The sequence below is a fragment of the Tetrao urogallus genome (assembly GCF_951394365.1).
Source record: "Tetrao urogallus genome assembly, chromosome: 8".
NCBI lineage: Eukaryota > Metazoa > Chordata > Aves > Galliformes > Phasianidae > Tetrao > Tetrao urogallus.
In genome coordinates this window covers 29,333,123-29,345,283 of record NC_136821.1, presented here as the reverse complement: position 1 = coordinate 29,345,283, position 12,161 = coordinate 29,333,123, and the positions used below count along the sequence as shown (strand labels likewise).

The 12,161-nt window shown below is 44.4% G+C and overlaps 1 protein-coding gene across 2 annotated transcripts in view; it reads left to right on the top strand.

The window, feature by feature from the left end:
- Window positions 1–11,039, top strand: part of GLS (glutaminase) — a gene marked incomplete at both ends in the record, with an annotated part of 48,998 nt that extends 37,959 nt beyond the window's left edge. For both annotated transcript variants that reach the window (XM_079539003.1, XM_079539002.1), the window contains 4 exons: window positions 9,780–9,841; window positions 10,334–10,410; window positions 10,503–10,566; window positions 10,883–11,039. In XM_079539003.1, the coding sequence (XP_079395129.1) occupies window positions 9,780–9,841; window positions 10,334–10,410; window positions 10,503–10,566; window positions 10,883–11,039 (360 nt within the window). The remainder of the gene's footprint in view (window positions 1–9,779; window positions 9,842–10,333; window positions 10,411–10,502; window positions 10,567–10,882) is intronic.
- Between the last annotated feature and the right edge of the window lie 1,122 nt (window positions 11,040–12,161).

The following is a 12,161-nucleotide window of genomic DNA, read 5'->3' as shown; positions in this document are numbered from 1 at the left end:
GCTTGTTTTGTCAACCCGTGGGTGGGAGGATGAATAAAAGGGAATGGAATGGAAAGATGAGTGGGGGGGGGAGGAGGGCAGAGGGAGAGGAACAAAAGTTTGGTTCTTCAATTGTTTGTCCCTGTTAGTTGTTTCTCATGGTTGTGATACGTGTCACTGATGAACAAGCTAAGTAGTGCATTGAGTTTCAGCATTATGTATGTTATGTTTTAGTATCCTAAGCATGGTTTGTAGGGTTTGACGGGATGCGATGGGTAATGTAAGTTCCTGAAACAAAATGGGACTGTAATTCCTTGTATGTTCATTGTTTGTGCCAGTCCCAGTTATTGCATTACCTACTGAGAGTCCAGTCTATTTCCCATTTGCTCCTTTCAGAGATTACTGAGTAGGGCATTGAAGTGGCTTGTTTCCCTTTGCTTTTTGTGTAAGACGATGGTAATTTTATTGCTTTAAGCAGACTCCTGATGTCACTCAAATACTTACCATGTTCAAGTTTCTGGTCTTCAGCATCGCAGCTCTGCATATAGTTCAATTACTTCTGGAAATAGGCGTGTGCCATTTTCTGTGCGCGGCAAGCCTTGCATAACAGTTACATCTGAAGCTACAGTTTTAAGTTCTAAAATAGGATTTGGGCTGGCAGAAGCGATGGTGCCAAGTTCAGCACCAGTTGAAATGCTTCAAGGCGTAAGTAGGCAGTGAAGCCAAGGGAGAGGCATGACGTATGGTAAGGCTGCTGCAGTTAACTGGTTCATGCAGTGTTTTTGGAAAAGATCAAGAGCTATGTTTAAATGTTGGCAGAATAACAGAGACCTTGTCACTTCAGCACTAAACCTGATGAAACTGAGGTGAGCGAAGGAGAAGGGGTGAAGGAAAGACTTCATAACATTCTACCCTCAAACATGTCTCAGCCAGCTGTACTTTGGATGTATTTCATTTATGCACAGGATGTGCAGCAAAGCGTATTTGTTTTAAGGTAATACATGCCATTCTAAATGCTGCTCTGCCCTGATGACATAGCTAGTATGCAGCTGGTGCCTTCTGTAGATGTTTTCCTGATAGCAGCTATGCTTGCAGAAGTTGTCTTCTGTCTATCATCTTTGCAGATTTCTTCCAACCTCTGTATCTGGTCAGCAAGGGCAGGTCTTGTCAGGTTAAGTAGCACTGTTACTTAGTGAATTATAGGCAGTTGGTAGCGATTCTCCTAGTAGAGATCAGTGTAGGATAATTTCATGGTTATTTGGTCAGGCTTGGCATATACCAGGTGTATCGGTATATTCTTGTGTTTACATTCCTGTGAACCTCTTCTTTGGTTTCCAACATTGTGTTTTTTCAGGGCAATTGCTTTAGTTAGATTCTCCCATGTACGTTTCTTGAATATTCTGAAAATAGCGAGTCCGGAAAAGTAATTGCTTTGATACAGGATCATAAGCAGCTGTTATTTTCAGAACTGGTTTTTCTTTGGCAGATTCCTTAATTGCGGAGTGCTATCGAGAGGGCTATTCACTTGTATTATCAAACACCTGGTATGCAGAACTTAAAGTATTCACGTGATCATGTACTTGTGCACACCATGAGTTGTGAGTTCATCTTTAAATGGTATCGTTTCCTAAATCAGGATAATTATACTAATACATATATGGTACACTTATATATAAGGCCATTATAGCCCAGTACTATAGTACTGGAAGTGATTTAAGACTTTAATTCATTAATTTTTCTGGTAAGACATATCAGGCCAAGTGCAAACTCAGGGACTCATTTGCTGAGGGACAGTGTGTTACTTTTAGGATCACTTGTGATCGTAGTAATTACTAACAAAACAATGAGTTGTGAACACAGAGCTGAGTGATAGGAAGAGATAATGTTGCTTGCTTCCTGTTGATGTGATTCACTTACTCAACTTTTTCCTTGAGGCGGGCAACTTTATTTGTCCAGGAATTGCTCATTTAACATGAACATGGATTTTTTGAACTGGTAGACATAGCTTTGGTTCTAAGTGCAGCTATGGCTTTCAGCATAATAAGTGCATTTCACACTTCTTAAAGGATCTCTGTTTTAACCTTTGCGAGCACGTAATTGTTCAAGGACAACTGCTTAATATGTCGTTTTGGTCTGAGAATAAGCTGAACAGTTGAGTAGATTTTACCTAATAAGCTGATGGGCAATGGTGATTGTTCCCAGTAGTGATTGAGTTGAAAGCATAGAGGTGAAAGATCACTTCAAGGTAATAAATGCTACCAGACCAAGAAGAAAGAAGATAATGAGAAAAATGAACTGGAAATTAAATAAGCTTTTTTAGGAACCTGTTACTGATGTTTCAGAAGCAATCCTTCCAAGAAGAGTGGAGTGCAGACTTGTGGTAAGAATGTCCCTGCTCTGATGTCAGCCTGCAGGTTGGTGTCCATCTCATGCATGTCAGGTTTGGCTGAATGCCTTCATTCTCTTTATTTTTGGAATAATTCCAGTTCCAGATCTTGTAGTTCAGAGTTAAACTTGATCAATAAATTGCAGAGTACCTGCCGGCAGCAAAGCAGGAGCATTGCTCTGCCCACAGCGCAGCTATTAGTTGTGGTCAGTAGGTCCTTGAAAGGGCAGACACTCTTTTGTCCTACCTGCTTAATCAGCTAGTGTCACTAAAGCCCTGATCAGCACTTGCTTTATTCGTTTGGCTGTTGTTTATTCCAGTCCTTCGGTCCCAAAGTTTGCAGTGTTAGTGATGTCTGTATCCTCTACTTGAAAGGCTCTTGTTTTTGCTCATGCATTCAGAGTCAGCTCATCAGCGTTCATTCTGCTTGCTGAGATTTCTGTGTATGTTTTGTATGCTTTTTGCTGCAGATGTGTTTGCAGTGGATGTTCTGTAGAAGGACTGAAAAGGGACTACAAAAATTCGTGTCGTGATCAGATGACCTTAAGGATTCCTACAATTGTTTTTTGAAAGATGTATTATTTTACCCTTTGGGTATTTCCAATCATCATAATTTCATTGGTGCTTAAAAACCTCATGACCTCAGAGGAAATAGAAATCTTTGAGAGGGTCATTTTTATTTCTCCATTGTAACTGGGGAGCTTTGAGCATGGCGGAAGATTCAAGTATACCTGCCCAAAAGACTGATGGCGGCTGCGTGTCTGCCTGAAACTGAACCTTTGCCTGAGCTTTGTCTTCTGACTTGAAGGTTGAAAGTCTGTATGCCTCTTCATGCCTTAAATGTTTCAGTTGATCTGGTAAAAACTTTGTGTACATGTTTGGCTCGTTCATCCTTTGTCACACCGCTCATTGCAAACAACCCAGCAGCACCGTCTCGCCTCACAAGGGCAGCAGTGAGGTTGGGTTTTCTGTTACTCCTCTTGTTGAGCCACAATTCTCTGAATTGCCCGTTTTGTTACATTTTTTCTGATTTGGTTTTTCCTTATTAGGTCTCTAGAATTTCTGGTTTCTGTTGCTATTTGAGTTTATGAATGGTGTTTTTTTTTTTAATTAGCTGTTGGGATGTGGAACCAATCAACCTGTGCTCTTAAGTCCAGTGGGAGATGATGACATTTTTTTGCTTTAGGTTTTGAGAGTTTTGTCAGTGATAACTCTTAATTCTGTTGTTTCCAAAATGGAAAGTGTTGATTCATTAATAGCAGAAGAACTGAGAAGTAGGCATTGGGACTGAACATGACCATGTTTGTCATAATCTAGTGAAGACAGTTTTTATATTCTACTTTCTCCCAGTACTCTTCCCTTTCAAAACCAATATAGTTTCCCCCAAAACAAAGCTCATAGATAATGAAAAGCGTAAGACCTGAGTAGCACTTGAGATAAGCTGCTGTTCTACCATACCTAAGTATTTACCCAGGCACGGGGAGGGAAGCTCCTGCTGCATTGTCATGTAAGCACTGATGCAGGGGGACTCTGTTCATCCCTCCTGTCACTTGAAAACTTTAGGATCATCCTTGAGCTGTTTGGTGGTAACAATTAGGGCAATATTGGCTATATTTATCCTACTGTTTACTGTTAATATTCTGCTCCACGGTTGCATGATAGGATTCGTATAGCCTTCTTTGCAGGAGTTATCCTTCGGCTAGAGGTGGTTCTGCTCCTGGGATCTTCTAACCCAATACTGATAAAACACCCTTTGAAGCAGTTCTTTCATGGCAGTTCAATCAGCTAGAAGGGTGAAGCAGAGACAGTGGTGCCCTGTCTTCCCCAGCCCTCCTGCTGCCATGCTTTGTGCCCCCACTCTAATGATGGAGCAGCAAGGGGAGGCTGCCCTGTGCACCCAGCACGTCCCTGTCGCTCTGTTTCCTGTTCTTGAGAAAACTGAGTGATGCCCTGCGTGGTGTGGAAGGGATTCAATTCACCTTCTATTTGTACGGCCCACTCTAACTGTGGAGCTCCCATTCTGGAGTCAGCACTGGGGAAGGCTGGCTTCTTCTGCACTTGCAGTTTTGGGCATTGCGGTGGGGAGCCAAGGAGCAGTGCTGGCAGAGCAGCCCAGTGAGGGGCATGCCTCAGCAGAGGAGTAGGGGGGCAGTGTTCTTCCTTAGAGCTTCACTGAAGGTAAGTGGATGTCTCACTTAACCTAGTGCTTTGGTTTGATTAAATGTAACTCTTAATTCATTTTAAATAGTCTTATTTAGGCACATATCAGTTTGCTAGTACTTATCAGGAGCCTTAATAAAGCTAATCAAGAACTGGTAATAAATGTGCAAACTAGTGCAGTAACAGCTCAGAAAAGCCAGCTGAACAGACAGGTTTGGTATTGTGCTGGTTTGTAGCAAGTCTCATTTTTAGGTGCTTTTCAATATCTAGATTATATGAAAGCCTGGGGAAGAAAAGAATTCAACAGAGATGGGCCAAAAAGAAAAAAACAAACAAACAAACAAAAAAACAAACAAAAAACTGTAAAATACCATGCTGATGTGCATTTGCATCTTTTTGTGCCTTTGTACTTCTGCCCTTTTTGACCTCCCTTGGGGGCTTGATCCGTAGGAAGTGTGAATGGCAGAAACTCACTTGAAACCAGTGGGTGAGTGGGTAGAGATGAAAGAGGGAGGCATGTCTCTGCTCAGCCTTCTTCTCCGGGTGGGCTGCTCATCTGTACCTTCAGCCTAAGGCTTTTCCAGTGGCTGTTTTAGCTTGAAGGAATGAGTTAAAAGGTTGGGTTTTTTTGTTTTGTTTTTTTTTTTTGTTTTGTTTTTTTTGTTTTTTTTTTCCTGGAGTCAAGAGAAGTCTTTAAGGTATGCACTTGGTTTGCTTTGGTGTTTCTTACACTGAACTGCATGCACAGCATCTGCAGCAGGTACTGAGGCTGAGCTGCCTGCTGGCCTATTTCCATCTGAGCACTGCTGTGTGAACTGAGCCCAATCAAAACTTCATCAGGCTCCTAAAGAAGCAATGCCAGTGTCTACTTGCCTATATGAAAGCGTAAAAGTCAGAAGGAGAAAATTACCAGTTTTACTCAAACAGATTGATTTTTATTTCAAGCTGTTTTAGAAGCTGAATTGCAATAAGAAAACATTTCGAAGTGTAATATGTGTATTCTCTTTTTCTTTTTTCTTTTTTTTTTTTGTTACCAGCTTGATAGACAATTTACAAATAACTGACTTTCAGGCTGGTGTGGATACTGCTGCTGAGTTAGCAGCCGTCAGCAAACAGCAGCACCTGTCTGAGCCCTGGCACGAGGGCTGCCTGTGGCACCGTGTGTGTTTGCCTGTGGGAGCTGCCTGGCTCAGTTAATTACAGGTGCTTGTTTTCTAAGCTCAGTTTCTAAACACAGTGAACTCAGTGGGTGATGGTCGTGCGGGCAGTGGTTCAGGCTGGCTCCACTTGGGAAGCTCTGAAAACCTCCTCCCTAGGGAAAGCTACTGGGCAGGTTGGGCTCTCACGTCAGGAGTCAGGGCAGTGTGCACCATCTAGAGGGAGAGCTGATGCCTGAGGTGGGATGGGAGAGGAAAACAGGCCACCTTATTTTCCTATGCTAAACTTGCAAAACACTGAAGAGTAAATATTTGCAGGTTCTATTTTAGTGCTTGTTTTTTTTTTTTGCTTTTTTTTTTTTTTTTTTTTTTCAAATGAGGTCAGAAAGCAAGGATCAGTAATGCATAAAATAGTCAGAAGTGTGGGTGGGTGGAGTGCTGGAGAATGTTATGGAATAGCTGGCCTTGTTTGTAACTTCAGGTATTTGTGTGGGTAACGTGAAAGTGTATGCAGTAATTGGCTTGTGTATCCTGCCACTATTTATATTGTAATGGAACAAATACTTTCCCCAGGAATTACAATTTTCTGCTTTTTCAGTCTACAGAAGTGCTTCTGACAGACCTGCCCGGGGTGGGATATTTTGTTTGTGGCTTAGTCTTAATTTTTACTTCTAAAAACTGACTTCTTACCATTTGGTAATACTCGTTATTTCAGGGGAAACAATGCAGAAGCTCAGCTGTTGGCTTTGTTTGGGTTTTCTTTTCCTACAGACTACATCTTAACTCCTATTAGAGAGTGGTATATTCAAGTAAAAGCATGCTTGTCCTTTACACTTGACTGGGGATTTTCCACACGGGCTCTGCAGATCTGTCCCCAGAGGTCAGATTCCAGCTTACTGTAAATGAGTTGCAGCTGTGAAAACTCTTAAAATGAGCAGTCCTGTCTGCTGTCCTTAGGGTGAGCGTGCAGGGAGGGCATTCCTCTGACACATCTCCGCTTGGTCTTTGTTGGCTTTCAAAGCTGAAGCTTCAGAATCAGCTGGGGGCCGTTTCTGGCTGCCAGTGAGAAGCCATGTCTACAGGGGGGAGTGCAACCCCAGGCTGTGGCATGGCTGTGTTGCAGTTCCATGTGGAATCTGGGTGAGCAAAATGTTCTTGTGTGCTCCAGTTTCACTTCTGCTGTGTTTCTTAGAGTTCGGAGGTGATGTTGTATTTTGGATATCAGGAGTGTTTTGCCACAGATAAATAAGCACTGAGAGCCATCAGCTCCCAGGAGGGCAGCCCGGCTTGCTCTGCATGCTGGATACCCCTCGGGGTGGGATCAGCTTTAGGAGAAGCAGCAAAGTGCTGACGGCACTGAGCCCAGCTCCTCTTGGTTCTGGACTGTGTGGCTTGGGCTCACATGAGCTCTTGGCTTCACGTGTCAGTTGGACGGCTGGGACGGCAGGCCGGTGCTCAGCAGGCTGGGCTTTCCCCAGCACGAGGCGTTAATCCGTAGCTTAAGATCTATTTTTTGAAGCAGATGGCTGAGCCGGTGCTGAGCAGCTTAGTGCTGCTGGGTGCTGCCTGGTGAAGGGCCCTGGGCACGCTCCAAGCTGGAGACCTTTCCTTTCCCCATTGGCAGCTCTGCACGGTGCTCATTTGGATGGGGGTAACTCTGCCTGGTGGGGTGGAAAGTGTTGGGGCCTCCTCCAGATGGGCCTGACCTTTGCCGTGTCTGTTCTGAACACAGCCAGGAGGAGCAGGAGGAACGGATGGCTGCTTGTCTGTCTGTGCTGCCTGTTCCAGCTTTGTTCCAGCACGTGCTGTCAGCGTGTGCGATCTGGTGCTTAATGGAGTTGAGGCACGGTGCTTGAAGACCTGCATCCAGAGAACCTTTTATCACAGTATTTTGAGTGTCTTTCTCAAAGCCTGAGCTGTGACGTATTCCTGAACAGCTTCTAAGGGCCTCCACAAGGCAGGAGGCAGGCTGGTTGGCCATGCTGTGCAGCTGTACCAGCACCAGTTTGCACTGCTGAACTGTGTTGGGTTCCTCAGCACTGCAGCCAGCAGTAAGGCTGGGACCAGCAGTATTAAGGCTGGGACGGCCGGCGGTGCTGTCACAAAGATCCTGGGCGAAGTGCTCTCAGGCACCACAGGAAATTGAAGTCCAGATTGAGTGACCTTTTTAGCGAAGAGCTCATGGAATTAATCCAGCTCTGAGCTAAAGTAATATTTTCTAAAGGATTTGTTGTGCCCTCAGGGGCAGCTGCCAAGCTGGGCCTCCAGCTGCATGGCTGTGTCAGAACAGCAACGAGGATGGGTGGCAGGGCTGCTGTGTGGATGGAGCCTGTCTGCCTGCAGTGAGTGCTTCTTGCCTTGGCCTCGAACGGGGTTCTCTGCTAGCTGCCCTGAGAGGGGAGCTGATGAAGAGTGGCTACCCTGTCTGGGTTGGGTTTGGGGCAAAGCTCAGCCAGGAAGCACTGCTTCTTCATCAGATTTGTTCATTTGGTACACTGAGAAAGTTTTACAAACTAACAAATTGTTGTGACCTTCCCTGAACTGTTTTGCCAATGCGTTTGCAGCAAAATCTGGGAGGGCAGCGTATGTGCTGCTCTGGGCATGTGCTGCCCGAAGCCCCTGTGTGCTGTGGTGTGCTTCAGCGCTGAGCCGTGCCGTGTCCTCAAAGCTCTTGGCACAATCACCTGTAAGGTGCTTCAGTGGCTGCAATAGAAGTAGATTTGTTGTTCTCATGCCCAGGTTTCCTGTCAGAGCCGTATCTCACTTGCAGCATGCTCTGGGAGTGTTAGTTTTTCCCCTTTTGGCCCCTGTCTTTATCTGAGGTCTCTGTACCAGTAGTGCAGTTTCCTGTCTCACAATGCTTCCTTCCTTTAGCTTCACCTTGGTGTGGTTGTTCAGACCCAACAGCTATGCTTTTCCTCTCCTCTCGTGCTTCTCACATGCTCATTGCAGAGCTGGTGGTTAAAGGGACCTTGGAGGTCACTTGGCCAACTCTGCCTGAATCAGCCAGCACCACACAGAGCGGTGAAAACACACCCTTGTTCATGCAGAAACCTGGGGCAGATCTGTTTTTGGGCACTGATGTATTTAATCTTTCTTTCTGTGCAAGGCCAGTGCAGGGCCGGCTCTCTGCTCTGCTACTTGGCACTCAAGGCTGCTAGCAGCAGAGTTTCGTAGGCTCCGTTCAAAAAGTTTTCTGGAAAACAGTGGAATGGTGCCTAGAACTGCCAGTGTCTTTTTATGAAAAAGACCCATGTGGTGGTGCTTAAAACCATCTATCTCATCGTTTTTGCCTTCTATTAAAACTTGCTGAGTTATTGTGGCCAGGATGTGTTGAAGTACATATTTGAGAGGGGGTTTGTAACCTAATGACAACATTTCTTACTGGGGGATTTAGGACAGCTGAGAAAAGGACGATCTGCCTGAGCCTTCACCGATGTCATTGGATCTGAAGAGAACCTGCCTCTGTCTGCTTCCAAACCTCACTGCCAACAATTCATTCTGCCAACAATTCATTGTGGCACAGTTGGTTGCGACTGTCTTACAGAGAGACTTTCTTCAGATATACGCAAACATCTGTGATGTAAAGCACAACTATGATCACCTCTGCTCTTCCACCTGCAGAGATCTCTCCTAACGCTTGGAGTCTGCTCTAAAGCTCTTACTTTCCCAGAGCAGCTTGTCCTGAGAGGTGCTTATGGTTTGTGGAGTGTGCCAAGCAATGCCCTCCGTCGCTCAGCACTTAGTATGAATAGGCAGTGCAAGAGAAACATGGTTTGTCCATTGAGCAAGGGTCCTTTTTTTTCTTTTTTTTTTTTTTAGCAGAATAGTACATGAATGCACATTTTATGGTTCTTTTCCTATCCTTGTGACATCAACCTTGGAAAGATGGGCACAGAAGTGCTATTAGTGAGGCAAGCTGGAATGAGTTTGAGAATTTTCATGCTGTCCTGCAGAGTGTGGCCAGGGAAGGGAATAAAATCAACCACTTCATAAGCATTGGAACAGTTAGACCACACTGACTGTTCTTGGGTTTTCCATTTATTTTCTCTTTAAAGGAAGAAGCAAAATAAACCAGGCTTCATCTTTCTTTGTAGGTGAAGTCAGTGATAAATCTGCTGTTTGCCGCCTACACGGGGGATGTGTCTGCGCTCCGGAGGTAAAAATCTGCGTGGGGCTGAGAACAGGAGAGCTGCTAGTTTGGGGGCTGCCCTTGTTTGCTTCTAAATGTACTCTGTGTCGGTGTTGGGGATGTCGAGGCTGTACTGGAGATGGAATGTGTTCTATACATGCCCCCCTAATCATTGCATTTTAACTTCTGTTTGGCTGAACGCGCTTGAAAGTTTAGACATTATACCAATGTGTAGAAGGAGAAGTATAAGGATGCATAGACTGTTAGAACCCCCTCCGTCCCCCCCAAAGTGCTTTAATTTTTTTTCTTATAACAGCTAAGGGTTTAGCTTTCTTCCTAATCTCTATCCTATTTTTGAAGCCAAGGCAGTAAGGGCCCCCCTTCCTTACCACTTGTTGCCATTTATATCTTCTTGCAACTGATGTGTCATCGTTCTAGCAGAGTGGTATTGTTCCCTCCTAGTTTTGTAACTCATTTTCATTATATAAGGCTTTTCTTTACAATCAATTCCTTTTTTAGATTTGCTCTGTCAGGGATGGATATGGAACAGAGAGACTATGACTCACGAACAGCGCTGCACGTAGCAGCTGCAGAAGGTAATGTCTCACTGTGTGTAACTTGCTGTCTGCTATTTTACATCTATGTAGATGCATGTTAACTTACACACACTCCCAATTCTGTCTCACAGGACACGTGGATGTCGTTAAGTTCCTGCTGGAGGCCTGCAAAGTGAATCCCTTCCCCAAAGACAGGTGCGTGGTTTTAGTGCTGGTCTCCACTGGGAGGAGGTGAGGCTGCCATGCGTGGAGTTGAGATAGAGAGGCAGAAGGAACTGCTGTCCTGCTGGCACTCCTGGTGCTCTGAGCAAACACGAGTGAAGGGTGGGGAAACCATTAAAAAACGTTATTTAAAAGATTAAGTTCAGCTTACCAAGTATTTCCCTAGTTAGTGGGCTTAGAGTGTTTTGTGTGCTTAACTGTTACTGGAGTATGTACAGAATGAGAGTTGTGCTGCTTTTAGCCCTGTGCTTGCATGCCGATCCTAGAAATACTGTCTTCTTCCCCGTAGATGGAATAACACTCCAATGGATGAAGCTTTACATTTTGGACACCACGATGTGTTTAAAATTCTCCAAGAGTATCAGGTCCAATACACACCATCAGAGGATTCCAGTAATGGCAAGGAGAACCGAACGGTTCATAAAAACCTGGATGGCTTACTATAATCATTCTCAGCTAGATCCTAAGAATCCAATCAGTTACCTATTTAATTGTGGTATACTTAAGTAACAAAGAGCGTGTGTGTTTCTATCTGATAGTGGTATATATTTTACAGAAGTCTCTGTTACTTCAGTGTTATGTTACAGGAGTTTCTATACGCACAGGACAAATCCAATCTCTCTCTCAAAAAGAAAAGAAAAACAAAACCAACTAAGAATCTCCCTCCATAATGTGAGCAATATTACCTCATGCTGCATATAATTGATGTATACAGATACTTAGCTGTTGTTGGCTTTACTGTGCACTACTTTAATTTATTTTTTGTGTTCGATGTGAACTCTGGTGTGTGGTCAGGAATTTCTTTTTGCTCAGTTTTCGTTTCTACAGCCCTCTGTTTGCAGTATGGCCGAGATGAGCCGGAGTACAGGTGGGAGCGGCAGTGAGGTTTTTGAAAGCTGAGGATGCTGATGTAGATGTAGGCAGGGTGTGTTAGGTAAGGATCTGCACTCACTTCTTAAAAAATAAAGAAGATTCCACGCAAGCTTGTTTACATTCTGTAAATCTCAAAAGAGTACATAGGTGACAGTTGTCAAAGGTCTTAGGCTTGTTTTTAGAGGTAGTCTCATTATGGCATCTGTTTTAAGGTTTGTTTGACCAAATGGCATAGAGGAGGGGGGGAGTGTGATTTGTAACATCTACCAGTGTTTAGGTTTTTTTTTTTGTTGTGTTGCTTTAGCATTTCTTTCAGTTCCCCTCGTCTTTCCTCCCTCCTCTCTCCATGTTCAGCTGCTAAGGTCCTTCCCCGTGGCTGGGGAAAGCGGGTGCTTCCACTCTATGCAGTCGTGTTCCTTGCAGGTATATTTGCACTCGGGTAAGCCTTGACAAGCTGCAAGACTCTGCTTTGGGCTGATGTTTTGTTCTTGGCAGTTGCATCGGGAACCAGGGAGGGGAATGCAGGCACGTGAAAGGCGAAACACTAAACCAAATACTACATGTAAATCTGACTACATTTAGGCTTGTATGAGGAACACCGATGGAGTGAAACAGCTTTAAGGAGCATAGAGCCAATCTAAGCATGAGCGGAGCAGGAGATAAGCCAGATTTTGGGAACGTTCTCTTCTTGCACT